Consider the following 20,698-nt stretch of genomic DNA (forward strand, 5'->3'; position numbering starts at 1 on the left):
GAGGGCTTCTAAATGAAGCAGAGGAATTACTAAAAGCTTCACCATTTGGGGTGAATTCAACAATGGTGAGCTCACTGCTGAGAAGTTGCAGAATTCATGGGAATTTGAAGATGGGTAGACAAGTTGTAGAGGCGTTAATGGAGCTGGAACCTGAATTGGCGTCGAGTTATTTGCAAGCTTTGAATATGTTTAGTGAGAGTAAGAATTCTACTGATTCCTTAGAGATTAGAGAGATGATAAGAGAGAAGAAGTTTGAGAGGGAGCGTGGGTATAACTTATATATAGTGTGAGAATGGCATTGTTTAGTTAGCAGTCATGTCTTTTTTAATGAGAGGGAATTTTGTGGATTGCAACGGATGTTAAGAGAGATGATAAGACAGAAGAAGGTCAAAAGAGTGCATGTATACATCTTAATTAGCCTCCATTTTAGACTGAAGTGCTGACGGCCTTAATAACCAGTAAGGGAGTTTAAAGCAAATATTGGAAAGTTGATGAGATAACATCAAAGAATGAAGGAATATTTGTCAAAGAATAATCTAAAGAGTTTTGAGAGATACTAAAGAGATGATAAGAGAGAAGGCCAAAAGAGTGCACATATGGATAATGAGAGAGAAAAATTAATTCGGCCTGAGTTTTAGCTCAGTCCAGATTACCTTTCACAATTAGGGAGTGGCAGTCTTGAGCAGATATTATAGATGATGAGAGAGAAAAGAAATCAAAAGTGTGCAAGGGTAACATACTAATTTAGCCTAGACCTTTTGCAATTATTGAAATTGCATTAAAAGATTAGAAAGAGAACAAAGGAATTTGGGGAAGTTTACTCCTGTTAGCCTAGACTTTGGGTTTATTCATGTTACCCTTTTGCACAAACACATAGATTTGGGGAAGTTAACAGGGAGGGGGAGTGAGAGAGAGAAAGAGACAGAGAGACAGGGAGAGAGGGATTTGGGGAAGTTAACGGAGAGAGAGGGATTTGGGGAAGTTAACAGGGGGAGAGAGAGTGAGAGATATGGGAAGAGAGGAAAAGCGTTGGGTTGAAGAGAAAAAGAAACACATGAAAAGAGAGGACGTTTAAAAAGGACATATTTTTTTAATTTGTTTGAGCTAAAAAGATGAGGGTAAAAATGGGTAACGTTGGTCCAGGGGGTTAGAAAATATAAAAGATAGAATCATAATGCTGCAAGATAGGTTTTAAAACCCTTGGTATATAGAGAAATGAAACCTAAAAATAAGGTCTATGGAGATATTTTCCCTTCTGTTAATCGATCCGGGTCAAATGGTCACTCATACTAAATGAAAATTTTATTTTGCTAATTCTCATGAAAGTAATCCAGAACTTGGGCATGGATGGCCAACCACGATTGAAGAGGATTGGCCAGCCCTAAGGAGGAAATATTTTGCTTCTCAGGGTTCCTAGGAATAACAGATTCTACTACAGCCAAATCCACTACTATCTTTGAGGGTCTGAAGCGAGCAATTTCTCTTGTCGCTAGGGTGGGATCTCTAGTAGTGAAGGGGATGCAAGGAATGTCATTAATTGAGCTGCTAGAGAGGGCCAACCTCCATGGAGATTTGCTCAAGTCATTGACCATATTTTGATGCATTGCAAGAACCTCCGAGTGACTCTCCGCCATTTCCTAAGAGCAGCCGACCATCACGCTGATCGGCTGGCTACAGAAGGTGCTCGGGGTGGCTCAATGATAGGCGGGACTATAACGTCTCTCCCCAAACCCCATGAAGTACCAGTGATTGACCCAAGGTTTCCAACTTCTCTCTCTACCTTTCCTCATCTCCCCTCTTTCCTCAATTTTGCCTTCTCTCCTCTATCTATATCTGCTCCCCCATCCTTTTAATCTATCTCTCATATGCTATCTTCTCATGTATGTCCTCATCTGTTTTTGGTACTTGAGCTCCCATTGAGTGTAGCCATTTTTGTAATGCTTGGAGTTTTAGGGTTTTCTTTATAAGCACTAGGGCTGTGGGTTGCCATATTCTCCCATTCCTCCTTTCTCTACTTTTTTTGCCACTCATGCTTTCCTGGGCACTTAGATTACAGGCTGCCAACGAAGGCCATGGTCTTTTTTTTTTTTTTTTTTTTTTTTTTTTTTTTTTTTTTGGTAATTTTGTCATATAGCAATACAATAGAGTCAAACCTTATCCCACAAAAAAAAAGCTGTCAGATGCTACTCTTTGGGAGAATTAGATTTTCTGTTGTCAACAGTAATCACAAACATGCAAGAAACTCAAGCATAATCTTGTAGGGATTAGCCATAAATATGATAGACATAAGTATAAAATGGACAAGAATCTAACAAGAGGTCAAAATTGCATGTTTCCGACTTTAACCTCTAGAGTCTAATCGCACAAGAGGTTGCAGAATGAAATATTAGTACAACCGATGAGGTTTACAAGGATTCTGAATATTCTTCAAAATGGTTGCATTGAAGGAGGATTATAATCAGCATAGCAATTGAAATATGAACACATTCAATGCTTAATCATGGTCACTTAGATCAGATATCACATTCCTGGATTTTCTAGAACATCAATGCTCTCTGTTCAAAATATCTTGAGCAATGTAAACATCCCATTTCAAATGCTTTTCCATAATGAAATGATGACATTAAATTGTAGACATGCTTTACAAAGAAAATTGATCAAAGACAAGACCAGGAAAATCCAAACTTCATATTTATCTTTTCAACAATGAGAGAAGCATGCCATGGGAGAATAATACAGATGAACACTTCCTGGATTACCAAAAAATCCAAATCACACAAATTTACCAAAATGCTCCATACAAGCAACACACTCAGATTTGAGGTCAAATTTTCAGCAAGTCGCATTGAATATCAGATAATTGATGGTGTCAATTATCTCTTTTCATAAGTAGTGCATACCATGTAATTTTAGTGTAGACATGGCGAGACGCTCTTATATTAACGATTTTTCAGACCAACATCGTAGATGCACTGAATTGCACTAGCTAGGGTTTTGACTAATAGCGGGTTTTCATGTTGAGCTTGAAGAAATGATACCCAATATGTGTTATCATAATTGAAACCAACAGCACATTTTTGCCGCAGATCAACTCCAGATAACACTGGATTTTGACGTTGAGAATTACATTAAATCAGACTTTTTACATGCAAACAAGTGAAATAATGGTTTATTGAACAAACTCCAAGTGCATAGAAACAAAAATATGCAATCAACTCTCCATTTTTTTGCAATCAACTCTCCATAGAGATCTGTAGGGTGTTGGAGTTCTCAAAAAATGCTACAAAACATAATAGTCAGCTAATACATAAAAAAATCCAAAATCCACTCTTTGATTTCCACCAACATGCAGGTTACTTAACCAGAAAGTTATGGTAGTTCACTTTCTTAAATCAAATCAGTCATTGGTCGAAAAAAGAACACGCAGAATACTTGCCAAACTACCAAAGATCCCAACCACAAATCAAATCCTGCAAATTCAATAACTATTACATAATACTAATTCTTGAGAAGAAATAAGGAAGATAGAGAGAGAGATCCTCACTTGAAAGCTCTGCAACCTGCTGTGGAGTGAGTTTTGCAGAGAATCCACTTGCCGCCTCCTTGTAACTGTAAAGGATTGCATCTTTGGCCGCTTCTTCACTGTGTAAACAAAGAAACAAACCAGAAAACAATTCCAAAGAATCAGGCAGAGAATACAAAATCATGGGTTCCAGAAATGGGGAATTGGTGTACCTTCCAAGCACGGAAGCTAGGGTTTTGATGTGAAAGGCTTCTGGCTCTTCACCGTCACCGGGTTTCTCAGTGTAAACGATTTGAACGGCTGCCTTAGCTTCTTCGGATGAGGAACCTGAATCCGCCATGGCCACAAACAAGAGAGCTGAGATTGCCAATCCAATAATCAAAGCTTTCTTCACCGTGCTTCGCATTTTATACTTTTTTTTAGCGTGAGAATCAATGAAGCAGAGCCGCCTTCCAATTCTCTCCTTTTTAAAGGGGCGTCGTTTATGACGTCATCCCTGGAGAAGAGAAGGAAAGTTCCTTTGCTTTCATGGTCACGACTTTAAGCGAAAGACACGATCCATGGGTTGATGAGGACAATAGATACAGCTTTCAGCCCTTTGATGCCAAAACACTCATTAATTTTGAATTTTTTTTTAAAAAATATTGAGTGAAAATAAATGACCACATCCCTTCAAAAGTTCTAGAGGTATTATAAAAAAATTTTATTGAAAAAAATATTTTTTATTATTTTTATTATGTGCACCCCCGTTAGAGTATACGACCAAATTTTTGCTACAAAATGATTTATAGAATAAAGATTAAAAATAAAACTATTGCTACAAAATGATTTATAGAATAAAGATTAAAAATAAAATTCTTTGAGCCATTGGATCAAGATTTATCGGTCGATAGCTAACTTGTGACATTGTGACTCAAGTCATCCACTCAAATTTGACTGCTAAGAGTAAGAGTGAGTATACCTTTTGCAGGTGGGGTTACATGTAAGGGTGCAGTTTGCATACGGATGCATCCGCATGCGTAGCCGTAAGGTGCACCTTCAAATTTTATCATGGTATATAATTTTGATGCAAAATGATCTTAGGATTATCTCAAAATCTATTTTTATATCTAATTATAAAATTTTAAATTTAAAAAATAGTTAAAATCAAGTAGATCTATAAACATATGAAAATCTTGAAAATGGACGGTGTAGATAATATGTTGTAAAATGCACTATTTTTTAGACTAAAAATCTTTTAATTTTTCATAGTCATACATCTCAATGTTGAGATGATCAATCAAGGGTTTTTCAACATTAAAACTACCTTTTTCGATGGATTTTTGAGGAGCATTTGTAGTTCTACATTATAAGGTAGCATCCTTATATAAACTTTTTCCTACATGTAAAGCTTTCCCACAACAATATTAACATAGGGTGGTTTTTACCTAATAAGGTGGACTTCAAAACCTCATCTTGGAAAGCCTTCCTATTGATCATCTAAACTTCATGGGGCATGAATATGAATATCCAACTGATTCAACTCAACCTCAAGAAAAATTTATATATAAAAAAAAACAAAAAATTTATTTCAAATCTGATGCTTTTTGAAATACCTTATTTAGATCATCCATTTTTTAGATTTTCAAGTATTTATAAATTTTATTCGATCTTCTTAACTTTTTTGCTTTAAATTTCATATTTAGGGTTGAAATTGAGATATTGTACAAGTTTCTAGCACCTACATCTTTTGATGGGTTTGTAGGTCTTACTATGATTAGTCAGGTAGAAGCCTTATATAAATTGCAATTTTAAAAAAAAATTGTGTAGCTTGGCTTCAAATTGTACTCAACTTAAAGATCTATTTTTTTGAAAAACAATTTGAAATATAAAATAAGAAATAGAGATCTACCATGGTTAACTCTAATTCAAAAACTAAGTGAGATGGTCAGTTCAAACAAATATATCAACAAAGTAGTTATAATTAAAAATTGTTACTATATATGTGTAGAAAATATTTTTGTTATTATACTGTATTATTAAGCCAAGCTTAAGGGTGGATACGTATAGTGAAAATAAGAAGGGACTCTAATTCTATAGAGGTTGTAAGAGACATTCCCACCTTTAAGGGAAGAGAGATAAATAGAGAAAGAGAGTACCCATCTTTTTTAAGAGAGGGAGAGAGGGAGAAATGGAAACGTTCGTAAAATGGGTGTGTGAATTGAAAGAGAGAATTGTTACGTGGTTCAATTTTTTTGGAGAGAGAGATGAAGTGGGGAAATCTATGGGTGAGGTAGATTAAATATCCAACTAAAATGGTGCGTGCCACTTTAAAAAATTGTATATGTAAAAGTTAAATTTTTGGAGAGAGAGATGGAAATGTTCCTAAAATGGTCTGAGTTGGAAGAGAGAATTGTTTTTTCATATAACTCCTTCCTTTCACCAACCTACTAAATTGTATCCTTGAATTCCTAATCCAATTAGATCTTATTCTAATTTTTGAAAATCTTCTCACAACCAACTAAATGAGTGCGTGCTACTTTTAAAATTTATATATGCTAAAATTAGGAATAGAATTGAGAGAGAGAGAGAGAGAGAGGAAGAGAGAGAATCAAGGGGATATATAACATTCCTATCTTTAAGAGATACAAGTGGAGAGGATATTGAAAGAAAGAGAATACGTGGGGGAGAGAGAGTAATGGAAAGAAAATCAAGGACATAGACTTAAGGGAGAGATCCTAAAATTTAGAGAAAGCATTAATGTTTATCTTAAATAATAAGAATAAGTTGTGGTCTGAGAAATTCAACCTCGGACTGCAACTTAACAAAATAAAGTTGTTCAAGAATTTCACCGTCGGATCGTGGGGGCAAACTTGAAAAATAAAATGCGTGTTGACCGACCTTTTTGGTAATTTTTGGTTAAAAATGGAGCATCCCATATTTATGGTACTTTTTTTAGGGTTAATACATAATTAACTATCGAAAAAATGGTATTTCAAATGGAGACTTGGTAACTATGATTGTGAGTAAGCAATACTATACTCAGCAGCTTGTGCAATACACGGTTCGAGGGAGGGGTGAATGAGTGAAAGAAAAAATTTTCATGCAGTGGGGACTGCATTTTTTCATTTACAATCCCCGAGGTATAAAGCATTCATCTTAAAGATGGATGTAAATAGGTGGTTAATCTAAAACAAATTAAAACTCACGATTCAAATGCTTTTTAATAGAATTCATCATCATCATCACTATAGCCCTTTTCCAATTAATTGGGGTCAGTTACATGAATCATGGTTCTCCATTATGCTCTATTAAATGTCATATCTTTAGTTTGGTCATAAGTCCCCATATCTTTTCGGTCTACTTCCAACCACATCCTTTTGCGCCTGCTCCTTGCCCTTTTCAGTCCTGCCATTTGAATTAATTTGCGTCTCCTAGCAAGTGTTGTATTTGGTCGGCGACATGGCCAGCCCACTTAAGTTTATTCTCTCTCATTTTATCGCTCATTGGTGTCACACTTAAATTCTCTCAAATAGATTCATTGCAAATTATATTCCTTATTGTCTTGCTACTCATATATCTTAACATCATCATCTCCGCTACACTCATTATATGGGTATATTGTTTTTTGTCCGCCCAACATTTCGCGCCATAGAGGGTCTCACCATTTTCCTATAGAACTTACCCTTCAACTTTATTGGTATGCGGGGATCACATAAAATTCCAGTTGCACATCTTCACTTTACCCACCCAACTCTAATTTTGTGAGCATCATTTTCCTCTATCTCTCTATTTTTCAGGATTATCGACCTAAGATATTGAAAGTGCAGTTTTTTTTTGTACTTCTTAGTTGTTAATTTTAACTACTTCTTCGTCTCTATTCCTATTATTACTAAATTTGCATTTCATATACTTTGTCTTAGTCCTACTAATTTTAAAACCTTTAGATTCTAAAGTATCCCTCCAAAATTCTAACTTTGTGTTGACATTGTTTCGGGTCTCATTAGTCAAAACCATATCTACGAACAATATGCACCACGATATCTCATCATGTAGGTGCCTAGTTAAGTCATCCATAACTAAGACAAATAGGCACGTGCTCAATGTTTACCCTTGATGTATACCTATTGTCACTGAAAACTCACTTGTCTCTCTACTAGTTATTCGTACACTAGTAACTGCTCCATCATGCATATCTCTCACCAAGTCGATGTAGTGTCTATAGATGTTTCTTTTCCAACATCCACTAAATCAAATCTCGAGGTACTCTATCGTAAGCTTTCTCTAAATCAATAAAAACCATGTGGAGGTGTTTTTCCTTCGCTTTAAACTTCTCAATCAGTTACCTAAGTAGGAAAACAACTTCAGTTGTTAACCTTCCTAGCATAAAACCATATTGATTTTCAAATATACTTGTTTCATGCCTTAGTTGTTCATCAATGACTTTCTCCCAGAGCTTTATAGTATGGCTCATAAGCTTGATCACTTGATAGTTTGTACAATTCTGTATGTTTCCTTCATTCTTATAAATAGGTACCACAATACTTTTTCATAGTATTACATGTTCATTGTTTTCAATACCTTGTTGAACACTTTTATCAATCGGTCAATGCCAATTTCCCTCATGTACTTCCAAACCTCTATCGGGATAATATATGGTCTTAAAACATTTCATATCTTCATCATTTTCAAAACTTCTTTCATTTTCGACATCCTAATCTTACAAATGTATCAATGACCTCCGTCACCACTTGTACCAACAGTCCCTTCTACCACTATGTTCCTATTTTGTTCGTCATTTAATATTTTTTGAAAATAAATTCTCTACCTTTAATTGACCTCATCATCCTTTGTCAATACCCTTGGATCATCACTCTTAATGCATTTAATATGGTTTAGATCCCTACACTTTTTCTCTCTTATTTTTGCTAATTGAAAGATATGTTTTTCACCTTATCTTGTTCCCAATTTATTATATATATTATCATATGACTTCAGTTTAGCTTTATTTACTATTTGTTTAGCATTTTTCTTAGCATTTTTATATTCTTTTAAGTTTCTATTACACTGTCAAGTTTTATAACTTGATCGTTTTTTACTAATGACCTTCTAAACCTCATCATTCTACTATTAGACTTCTTTATCGAAGTTTTTTTTCCGTCTAGATTATCCTAAAACTTATTTTGTCGGTAAGCGTCCATATGGCTAAACGCATCCTATTCTTTTAGACTAACTTCTTTATCCCATTGGGCGGCGGTGCACGGCATTGTTTTTGGGCATGACCTAGCTACCTGTTATTGATTTCTCACTATACCCGGGTTCCGATAAGCAAGTCGCTTCCAGGGAACTATTTTTAATTTTTAAATTTATTTATATTTTCATATTCATTATGTGCACGTTAGACATATCCTTCAAAATTAGGTCCACAAATCCATCTCAAAAATACATTTTTTTGTTGGAGGTGACTCAAAACATGGCCCTCCTAAAAACCGTAAAAACTGTGTTCATGAGGGAATCGATGAAAAGGCGATAGTAAGGGCGAAGAATTCAACACAACATTCTTGAAAAAAGGAACAGAGAGGGAGAGAGGAAGAATTCGACATAGCATTCTTCAAAGAAACGGAGAGATACAGAAGGAGGCGGTAATGGAGAGTGCAAGAGAATGGATAAAGTGCGATGAGAGTGCGAAGAGCTTGATGGATAGGGTATCAATGGAGCGTCCTTCTTTGCTTCTCCCTCCTCCTCTTCACAGAGCTCCTCTCTGCGCTGGTAATGTCGTCGAGATCGTTGGCCCTTCCCCTTCTGCCAAGTCCTACATCTTATTGCAAGTATTCCACTCTCTCCATATATTCTTTCGCTTCCCTCTTTCTTCCATTTTCTATGTTAATGAGTTGTTCCCTTTTACCTGTAATTCATTTAATTTTCTTCTTCCTCTGCTGAATTGTTCCTCATTAATTCACTTTTCAAATTCGGATTTGGTATTTAATGTATTTATTTTGATTGTTGTTATTTGATGAAACCCTCATGGAAGATTGTGAACAAATGGTGATTAAATTGTTTATGTATTGAATGCATTTTTGCTGAAGTTCATATGATTGTTCGATGTAGTTTCATGCTCGTACTCAGAAAATCATCATTTGATTGCATGTGTGTGTGTGGGTGGGTGGGTGTGTGTGTGTTGTGTGTTTATGTGTGGGTGGGTGTGGGTGGGTGTGTGTGTGTGTGTGTGTGTGTGTGTGTGTGTGAGAGAGAGAGAGAGAGAGAGAGAGAGAGAGAGAGAGAGAGAGAGAGAGAGAGAGAGAGAGAGAGAGAGAGATGATACCTGAATTTAGTCCTACATGGAGTGTTTATCTAGAGGTCAATTAGTGGTTTCTCTGTCTTTGCAGGCTGCAATTAATTGTATCTTGCCAAAAGAATGGAATGGAATCCATTATGGCGGTTTGGAAAGATTGGTGATGTATTTTGATCTGGATTGCCGCTTCGATGTCTCTTATCTTTCTCAATCCTTAAAACGTCGCATAGTTAGGGCTCAGGGTATGTTGCAGACCTTTGTTCATGCATTGTTATAATTGTAAATTTTTTAAAAATTTATTCCTGTAATAAGCATTCCTATTGTGTAGTAAAAATTAAAAATTGGGTGGAAATATGTTCTATATTGGTGTGTTGAACGAACCACTAATATGACATACACATCATCAAATGGATAGCAATTTGTTTCTGGTTTATACTGGAAAATTTTTGTTCTATTCGATATGCATGAATGAAATTGTAGTATTCATATTTCTGGGTTGGTCTAATGTCAGTCATGGAGATCTTTGTGAAATTGTTTTGCTTGTTAGTCTCTTGATTCCTTTTTCCTTTTTATGCACGAGGAAAATTATGTTTATGTGTAAGCAGTCCTTTTTTTTACCATGCATACCACTGGGCTATTTTGGTCCATCTATATTCTGTCAAAACATATCTCAAGAACAAACCTTTTTCCTTTTTATGCATGAGGAAAATTATTTTTATGCGTATGCAGTCCTTTTTTACCATGCATACCACTGGGCTATTTGGTTGATCTATATTCTGTCAAAACATTTCTCAAGAACAAAAGAAAATTCTGTAAAATCTGAATGTGTTTCTATTGTATTAAGTTGAAGTGTGTAACTTGCACATGTGCAGGACCAGATAGTCATTCTTTGGTTGAACAAGATACACATCTTGATGAGGTTCTGTTTTTGGCTTGCCTGAAGCGCTTTTTATATATTCGTTGCTATAACAGCTTGGAGTTTCTAGCTGCTCTTAAGGCAAGTTCATTTTGTTGTTCAGTAAATTGGAAGATAGGATCTTGTAGTTGGGAGTAGAGTTAAAAACTTAAAATGCATGAACACTCCCCTTGTAAGATACAACTCGATGCATATGACTTTCTAGTTTCTACCAGTTAAGCAAACCACATGATATGGACTAGTTATTTGAACATGTCATTGTTGATTTGTTACTAATGTCGTAAATCCCATGTGCTGTCATTCCTAACATAGATCGGAACATCTGGGGCTTCAGCATGTGTTATACTCCTACCTCTTGGCAGATATATGTTTCAGTATAGCTACGTATATATGTGCATATACATTCGCACCATACACCGTGGGAAGAATTAGACAAAAGCTAGAGCTCCAATTTGTTTTCTCAAGTGATTATGTGGACACTCTTTGGCAGTGTAGATTAACTCCAGAAAAATGTTAGCAAATTATCATCTTTGGTTTAGTAGTAGTTGTTAGTTATTATTATTATTATTTTATTTTAATATATTTCATTTCATGTAAGTAATTGTCTGCTTGGCAATTTTTAGGGAAACAAGTTGCTTTTCAGGCCTTAAAATGGATTTTGCAAAACTTAGTCCCTTGACCTCCCTCGATATTTTTGGAACAGAATGTAACCACCATTGCGACACTACAAGGAGCTTAGTCTCTGGGTGCCTTGAATTGTGTTTCTTGGGCAAGTAGGCTTAGTTTATTGCCTTTGGTTGTGACAAACTTGGTGGCCAAACTCACGTCTTTGACTGGGAGCAAACTTGTTAATTTTTAGAGTACAATTTGCTCAAGTTAGTCAGCCAGTCAAATTATTTTTTATTTTGCTATTATTAATTTTTCTGCCTTGAATTCTAGGTAGCTCCGTAGAGAGCCTAGATGGAGTGCCCCCCTTATTGCTCAGGTGCAATGTAGCACTTTTAAATGCATTGCTCAAAGCTACATCCCCCCTTATTGCTCAGGTGCAATGCAGCACTAACAATTTGCTCCAGTTAGTCAGCCAGTCAAATTATTTTTTATTTTGCTATTATTAAATTTTCTGCCTCAAATTCTATGTAGCTCCCTAGAGAGCCTATATGGAGTGCCCCCCTTATTGCTCAGGTGCAATGTGGCACTTTTAAATGCATTGCTCAAAGCTACATCTGAGCATGAATGATAGCATTTTTTTGCTGTATTTAGTAAAATTGTAGGTTTGAATTTGTATCATGAATGGGAAAATGAGAATGTATTAATAAAACTTATATATGGTACTTTTTAACAATGAAAAGTTGCCTGCTCACGTGACTGTCATGGCAATTATCATTATGATGGTTGGAAGTTGCGATATTGAAGTTCTTTAACCATTTCATATTTTTTATTCACATGTCTGTTGCTTGTTATGTAAAATCAAATATGATAGCTCGCCAGATCTTAGGGATTCTTAGTTATATTCAGATTCGTCTTCTTCTTCTTTTCTTTTTTTTCCATTTTAAGAATTTGAGATAGATTCCAGTTTCTTATATTTTTGACTCATTTGGCCCTCTTATTATTTAGACTATTCGCCCTCAGCTTCAAACGGAAAGTGAAGGTCATGGCATTGGTGTCCATTTTCTTATGTTTGACAGGTTTGTCTACAACATTTTTTCCTGCTAAAAAATGCACTTTGATGCACAAAATCTTGAATTTCAAAGGGCATTGGTAGTGTTACTCATGGATTATTTTATGCTTATTCTCTACTTTTCTGTTGCATCTCTTGTAACAAACGCATTGGGCGGTGAACATGTCATGGACTTTCCAAATCCTGATCTCTAGCCATACAAATGTGAGGTGGACTATGTGCAATGTATTTTGCCTCTCAATGGGCACAATTTCTTATTGACTTTGAATAAAGCAAATTCATCAGGACTTCTACAAATGAACCATTCAAGTCCCAAAGGATGTGATTTTCCCTTTTGACCTATCTAAAACTGTTGAACTGCTTTTATGGTTGTGTAACTGCTACAGGTGCCATGTTAGGTTCTTATCTCATTCATAGAGTTTTTCAAATGAGTCCTCAGCACTTATATATATATATATATATATATATATATATATATATATATATATTCTTATCTCTATGGATTTACTTATGGACCTGGTTTCTATGCGGCCAAGCCCGCATATGTAGAAATGCGGGCCTCTTAATAAATCTATTTTTGAGATGGATTTTAAGACTTAATTTTTGAGGACATGTAATCTCTAACATGGGGATCATGAATATGAATAAATAAATAAATTTAAAAAACTAGAAATAATAATTCCAGAAAGAAAACATTTCGACCGTTAGTTTCCATTATTTTTAGATGGAACACCTACTCGCATCCATCTTTAAGATGGATGCTTTACACTTTTTGGACGGCATATGTAGAAATGCGGTCCAGCCCGCATGAAACAATTTTCCTTTACTTATTCCTTGATAGAGTGAATTAAGGTCAAGGCGATTTGTCTGCTTATAGAAGACTACCTTAAAAGCTATCTGTGGCTTTTAAGTTACTATATATATATGGGTATGTATGTATTCTTATCTCTAAGGATTTACTTATTCCTTAATAGAGTGAATTAAGGTCAATGTGATTTGTCTGCTTATAAAAGACTACCTTAAAAGCTATCTGTGGCTTTTAAGGTGCAAAATATATAGGCATGTAAGAAGAGAGGTAATGACACTTTCCCATTGAAATTTTTGAGGTCATCTGAAATCACCACAGCTGAACAAATGGCATGTGGAATGTGCTATGGAAGATGCAGTGGCCAATTATAGATCAATAAGTATCTGAACATCCAACCCAATCAGAACCAGCATTGTAGTCTGCTTAACTTTAGTCCTGGACAAATTTAGAGGAGAATGTTCAATTTTTGGTGCCCAAGAAGTATCACAACCTATCCATATCCTTTACGTGAGAAGGAATCTAGAGTTCCTTATTGAGCATGGATAGAGTGCCAATTAATAATGAATGATACCTATACATACCATAACAGTTTTTTCTTTTTTGTCTTAATAAGGAGCCTTTTTCACTACTTTTTCTTTATGCTTCTTTCTGGGTTCTTCTTTTAGTCTGCAACTATCTTGTTCAATCATCTCTTTATCATTGTGGAAAGCAAAAAATTTCTTTATTGCATATGCTGGCTTGAGTTACTTCCATGGTATCATACATTAAATTAACATTTTGTTATTTTTGTCCTCTGAATTTTTATAGAAAGTTTTGGTATCACACTACTAATTTATATTGTATTCCTTAGCAAATATCACATACATTCATTTTCGTGGTCCAATGAATTAAGAGATCGTGTTTCCTAAAGTTTTCGAGTTAATTTTGGCTTATTTTGGACATCTTTATTGCTGCATGTGTAGAGCATGTTGAATTCATTAGTGTTGCCCTTTAGTTTCTGTTTTGGATACAGTGAATTACATTGTCTTGAAGTGTTCCAATATGCCTACATGAGATTGTCTGAAATGTTTCTTAATTTGTTTTATACAGCATTAGTGCTTATTATTGGATTGACCGGGCATATAAACCATTGTCATCTGCGATAAGTAATAGGTAAATACTAGTTCTACCACTTATTTCCTTCAAACTTGATCTCAATGAAGTCTAAAAATACTATATCTCCTTGATAGTATTTTCTAATCTTTGTTTATTTTCACTTGTTTACTTATTTGATGTTAAAGGCACACATAAATTAAATGACTTATTTCACGCGTTTGTTAGTTTTTGTCATGGTGATCTACTGATCATATGTTGAATTAGTGAGTTGTGATGCATTTTAGGGACCTGACAATCATTGTTCTCATCTTTTATACTTGGAAGACCAAATTGCATGTAATTGTCGACTGAAAATTCTTTCAACTTAACTGGTGGTAGGTACTGATTGGGGTTTTAATATTTCATCATCTTTGAAGTTGATATCAGATCTTTCACTTTGTTATTTACTCTCTCTACCTTACATGATTCAGGCCTTCTTGGATCCTCACGGACTCTATTGATGCACTCTATATTTTTCTTAGGGTTATTTCTTTAATTTCTTTTTGGGACTTTTATTATCTACATTTACCATTGGTTGTTCTTTGTAGGAAACCCTTCTCTCTTCAATCTATAACAGAAGCGGTTGTTCAAGAACTACGACAACTTTTACAGTTCCACCCCATGCTAGTATTGGCCACAAAACCAGCTCTACTAGGACTGGAGTTTTCAGCATGCCACATTACGAGGTTGGCTATGAGTCCCATTTTATCACTTCAACAAAAATAAATCAAAAGTATTTTTCCTCCCAGTTTTGGAATGTTTCATGGTGCATTATTTCTAGTTTCTGACCTGTTCATTGCCATAATGTAAAAGTGAGAAGTCAAAGAAGGAAAGGATAAACCATAAAGAAAAATTTGACAGAAATCTGAACTTAAAAAGAGCTACAAATATAGCAAACGATACGTGACTGCTAGAATTTTAATACAAGATAAGAGGCTGAAAGAAAGGAGTAATAACTATTTGTGATGGCAGTTGTGCTAATAAAAATTGTACATGTATTTGTGCTCAAGCATTCACATGGGATTTTAGGGCATTTGTGATATTTGAAAGCAATGAAAAATTGGTCATTCTTTAAAAAATGTCATTAAAATTGCACATACCTTGTCATATAAATGTCCAAAGTACTTCCTTTTTTTTTTTTGTAATGCTGAAAGGCAATTTGCTCCTAAAAATTTTAAAATCTTATATGAAACTTCTTTTGGCTTGTGTATGATATTGGTGACCTATATTAGAATCCATGGTACAAGGACCCAGATGTGAAAATCCGTGTCTGACATGGATTTGAAAAATCTGATTCACCTACATGTATTTTGCCAAGTCCAGTATGGCACATCTGTACAAATCCATACAGTGTATTCATGGATATATATTCATGTATAAAATTGATTTGTGACTTTCAATAATAAAACTTAACTGAAAGCATGCACGTCTGCTTATAAAATGGACATGTGTGTCTTACAATGAGGAAACAGATTGCTTACGAAATGGATACATGAGTCTTGTTTGTCCAATTTGTGAAGTCAAGTGTCCGCATAGCAGACACGGCATGTCTGCGAAACCAAGAAAAAAAACTTCTAGACATGCCTAATGACACAGATTTCCCATGCTGTCCGTCTATTGCTTATCAACATACATATTTAGTGTTTTGGCAATGTCGGATTCTCCTAAATGCATGCAACATGCATGTAATTTTTACATAGATTGGAATCATTTGGCAAACCAACCCAAAATTGCTTAAGTTCCAAACTAAAATGCTTCCACATCAGTCAAATTTGTAGTTTTCTTAACTCATGAATGTTATCTTGCATATCTTTACTAGGGAGAGAGAGAGGTTTTTCTTTTGATGGATTCAAAACTTTTAATTTCTAGGTGTTTGATTTTACTTGCAATATAACTTGTAACTAGACTATTGCTTCTGTCTAGGAAGCTCATTTTTAGGAGAATACTGTAATGAATTCTTGCATGAATAGGAGTTTTTTAATAGTTTCTGTTAAAATTTGGGTTTGATGTAACAGGAAGCAGTCTTCTTCACCATCTGCAACAGGTATGCTTCCTTTAAGCAGAGGAGCAGAGAGATTTCTTTATCGGGAGTATATGCCTTCTGCTTGGCAGGTGATTCTTTTTCTTGTCGATATTGCTTAATATGGATTATGGGTGATATGAAACCAATTTTTCTCTGCTTTAAATGTGCTGTACATGGCTCCAATTTCTGTATTTGTTTCCCTTTCACATAATATCTGATATGTCAATTAAAATTGTTAGACTATACATATTCATGTACCATGCAATGCCCTCATTTCTATCATGTATTTATTTGTTCCTTAATGCTTGATATTGTTGTTGGGTATTGTTGTCTTTTGGCTTCAAGTTACTGGTTTATAGGACACAAGGGTTCATTATTGTGGTTTTTTATCCTGGTTTGTTAGACTTCATTGTTTCATATGAAGAGCATTACTTACTCTCTCATGTAGTCATACCACAACCCCTAACTTAAAATTCTCCATTTGTCAAGTTTGAGGTTTGTGGAGGTTTCTGTCAAATCCAAGGGCTGTCTAATTTAGTACTTTGATAAAAATTTTTAGAGCAATACTCAAATCTATTCTTGGTAGTGCAGTAAACATTTGGCATCAAAATCTAGAATAAGCCCTTGGCCTTTTAATCCAATTTGGATATTTTAATGGCAAAGGTTTCACAAATTTGGGACCAACAGGTGATAACACTGCTCATTTTGGTTCACATGCATGGTCAAAGGCCACGCTTGAATGATTTCTACGAACTATATCAGACCCTGTAGAAGTTTCATGGAGATAAGTTTTGTGAATGGAATTATGATTTTTGGCCAAATATTTCAAATTCTTGGATTTTTGGGCACATGTGGGTCGTCATGTGGGGCTGAAATGGCAAAATTCTAGAAGAGCACTGATCATGACCCTTTCCGAGAATCTTTTTGTAGTTCACTTCATGGAAAACATATTTCCTTTCACTAAGATGACCTTTAAATCCCTAAGATTGCTCAAGAAACCACCTCATATCCTGCAAAAAAACCACTCAAAACTTTTGTTTAACTGCTCATCTTTGGGCTCTCTCTAATTAGTTTAGTTGGCTTGGTCTTTTGAATTCTATACTCGCATGTGGGGTAGGATGGATTGTCTATGGAGCATTAGGGCTTGCTGCTTTTAAATAGTAATTTCCCTAGACCCCCTTGAAATCATCACACTTGGGAGCAGGTGCACTACAATTAGCATCAAGTCTGAATAGACAAGTTCGCCGGTTGACTTGCATTTTCAGAAACATGGATACGTCAGGGAATGAATGATGGGTATGCAGCTTGGATCATTTTATTTATATTGTTTCAGGTTTCTACTCTAGAAAGAAATGTGGATGTACTTCATGGTTAAGAGAAGGAAAAAGTTTATATAAGGTGCACCTAAAAAATCCATCAGAAATGGCTATTTTGACGTTGAAAAAACCAGCTAATTGATCATCTTGACGTCGGGATGTATAAATATGGAAAAGAAAAGATTTTCAAATCCCAAAAATAATACATCTTGCAACATATTATCTGGACCGTCCATTGTCAAGATTTTCATGCGTTTATAGATTTGCTTGATTTGAATAATTTTGGAGTTTAAAAATTTATAATTAGAGATGAAAATAGATTTTTGGGCCATCCTAAATTTTTCGATACTAGAATTGCATCTTATGACAAAGTTTGGAGGTGCGCCTTACTTTTGATGTTTTAAGTTTGCAACCATATGCAAACCTCACCCTTAAGAGAAAGGGTTAATTTTTAAAGCTTTGTAGAAACACATTAAAGGTCTCTTTTCTTTAAGTCAATAGATTAAGAGTTTCCTTCTCATCTCATTGTATTTTGTTTTTCTGTTAATTAGCAATATTATGAATACCATAAAATGACACCTTTACTTCTTTGTTCTTCATGCAGTCATTTGTTTCACACAGGATACACTTAAGAATTTCAGGTTTGTGCTCACTCAAGTACCAAATAATGCCAAACTTGTCATACGTTCGTTAGATAGTGATCATGGTGAAGATAGATTATGTATTTCCATACCATTATATTTTGGTTATTCTCCTGAAAAAAATTTTGTTTATTATCCATAAAATGGTTAGATTTCTTAAACTTGCAATGGACCTGCAGATGAAACTTTTGCCGATGCTGAAAATAGATATCTTCCCATTTATATAACAGAATGGGAATTGCCGCCCCTGAGTTACTCGGATAAGTTTACTGTGAGAGATGTATGGTGTTGAAACTGTTTTTGATCTTCCTGTTCAGTTCCCTTGTGTGTTTCTGTGATTTTCAGTAGTTCTTTGTTCTTAATTTTCTTGTAATATTGTCTCTGCAGGAAGGTATATTTTTGGTCGTCTAAAGTTGAATTGCATAATCTACAACCAATTTACTCAATTTTCGGTGCATTGTTTTTGGCATTCTGGTTTGGATCAGGTTGGTAAGGCATTTAATTAAATTTCTGAACTTGAATTCTTTTCTTGTATGGTTGATTTTCTACTTTGTTTATAGCAGGGATTTGTTATTTTTGTTTATCTATTATTTCATTCCCATGGATATATACAGACAAAAAACAGACACATACGACACACACAACATATGTATGAATTAACATACATAAATCCATGTATACTTGCCATTTCCCAGTAATGGAAGCATAACCTGGTTTTTTTTGTTGGATACTTGTAAATTGTGCCTGAGCATCTCATGATTTCCAGGCTGAACTGTGGAATTTGAATGGCCAGAGTTACACTGTATCAGTGTGAACAAATAAAGCGTAGCCTTTGATCTATAAAAACTAAAATTTCAGATCATTGACAAACTACAGCGATTTCTGATCAATTTGTTTTCTGACCTCATTTTGTGTTGTCATAACACTATATGCAAGTTTTCCACCATCAAATATCAAAAAGGAAAGTTTGGTTTATGCCCATTGTACTGCTCTTCTTCCTTTGTATATTTAATAATGTGGATAACTTTTTGCCAAACTTAGGGTGGGTATTAGATAATAAAATTAACATGTTACACTGACGATATGGAAAATTTGAGATCGAACAGGGAGCACTCAATGGCTGTCTTTGATTATATGCCCTACCCCAGCCTGGACAGTCCTGCGAGGGGCATTGCCTTGCTCTCTTGCCCATTTTGCACGACCTTCTCTCGCTATGGAAATGTTTTATTCTCTACCTTCTGTCTAGCCGCTATTTTGTGAGGCTGAACTTATTTTTTTGGCATTTGGTTGGCCTTTTGGTGCTCGTTGTACATACAGTCAACAACGATGTAACACACACCTGTTATATTAATATTATAGAGTCAGTAAAAAAGATTGAGATTTTTTATTGGTGGCAGTGATTGGGCTAACTGGCCTTATTTTATATGTTAAGATGAGATTTATACTGCTCAGCAGCTGGGTTGAGCTTGTAAAATATTCAGGTAAATGATATACGTACAGAGAAAGCACACTTGAGCTGCTAACTGTGGATTTATCTCATGATATCAAATGATTAGTTAATATAATATCTTGTTTTAATCATTTAACGATTGCATGCAATGCAAACGTGATAAGAATTCAGAGTATCCTAGGCTGAGATTTGGATGACATGGGCCTTGCTTACAGAGCTTAATGTTTGGACGTGCCTTTGGAATGTATCTCCCATCTTGAAGACACTCCCACGTAGCACTCTATTTAAATGGAGCATGAGCAGATCCAACTAGAATAGGAAGTCATGAACCCTAGCAGCAAAGAAAAACATTTGGTTGCATGACTCGTTCTTAAAGCTATATAGATGGGAAGAAGTATTACTTCTACGCACTTCCTCAACTTTAAGTGCTGCTGTAACATTTTTTTCATTTTCATTATTGCTGCCATTGATGAAATTTGACTGATTTTATTGTATACAATTTATGATTTTATATTATACTGTTATGCTTCAAGTTTTGCATTTTATGCAATGCAATAATAGAGTATTAAGATTTGCAATGATACCAAGATATGTAGTAGATGTCAAAATAGCTAAGTAAATTTAATTGAATATTAGTGTCTAGAAACTATAAAAATTTATATCTAATATCAATAAGGGTCTTGAGGTATCGAAAGTGTCCAAGTGTCGCTAAGGTATTGGAAACTGAGAAGAAAAACAAATGCAAAGTTGTGGTACCACCAATCATCGTTCTTAAAGTTTAAAAACAAAATTGTTTTCTGTATGTCTCAAGATCCAGTCAATAGATGATGAAATGTGGATTGATTGGTTTCTCGGGGAATTTGTGAGGAGACAATGAACATGTTTCATTGTTTTCTTGTTCTTGCCTTGGTAGATATGCAGGAACTTGAAACCAAAAG

General features: G+C 35.0%; 2 protein-coding genes across 14 annotated transcripts in view; one reads left to right on the forward strand and one right to left on the reverse strand.

Annotated features, from left to right (window-relative positions):
* Positions 1-3,894, reverse strand: part of LOC18436713 (Proteinase inhibitor, propeptide) — a 47,136-nt gene extending 43,242 nt beyond the window's left edge. For all 3 annotated transcript variants that reach the window (XM_011626029.3, XM_020668830.2, XM_011626030.3), the window contains exons 1-2: positions 3,736-3,894; positions 3,545-3,642 (exon numbers count right to left, since the gene is read on the reverse strand). In XM_011626029.3, the coding sequence (XP_011624331.2) occupies positions 3,545-3,642; positions 3,736-3,863 (226 nt within the window). In that variant the 5' untranslated portion in view covers positions 3,864-3,894. The remainder of the gene's footprint in view (positions 1-3,544; positions 3,643-3,735) is intronic.
* A 5,118-nt stretch (positions 3,895-9,012) lies between these two features.
* XRCC2 (homolog of X-ray repair cross complementing 2 (XRCC2)) lies at positions 9,013-20,292 on the forward strand. Of its 11 annotated transcripts, none has more exons than XR_016044124.1 (12): positions 9,013-9,330; positions 9,889-10,036; positions 10,667-10,791; positions 12,325-12,395; positions 14,286-14,348; positions 14,879-15,016; positions 16,346-16,442; positions 17,558-17,649; positions 18,274-18,310; positions 18,490-18,590; positions 18,698-18,795; positions 19,417-19,695. XR_016044124.1 is itself a non-coding variant. In XM_006846937.4 (10 exons), the coding sequence occupies exons 1-10, from the start codon at positions 9,148-9,150 to the stop codon at positions 18,719-18,721; spliced, it is 987 nt and encodes a 328-aa protein (XP_006847000.2). In that variant the 5' UTR covers positions 9,013-9,147; the 3' UTR covers positions 18,722-19,695. The 11 variants fall into 11 exon arrangements, 3 of the variants coding, with proteins under 3 accessions (XP_006847000.2, XP_088707688.1, XP_088707687.1); XR_016044128.1 differs by having other exon boundaries at positions 9,013-9,326; XR_002281394.2 differs by lacking the exons at positions 17,558-17,649; positions 19,417-19,695 and adding an exon at positions 19,976-20,292.
* Positions 20,293-20,698: the final 406 nt, after the last annotated feature.

Source organism: Amborella trichopoda, chromosome 11, assembly GCF_054954075.1.
Source record: "Amborella trichopoda isolate Santa Cruz 75 chromosome 11, AtrichopodaSantaCruz75HAP2 v2.0, whole genome shotgun sequence".
Lineage (NCBI taxonomy): Eukaryota > Viridiplantae > Streptophyta > Magnoliopsida > Amborellales > Amborellaceae > Amborella > Amborella trichopoda.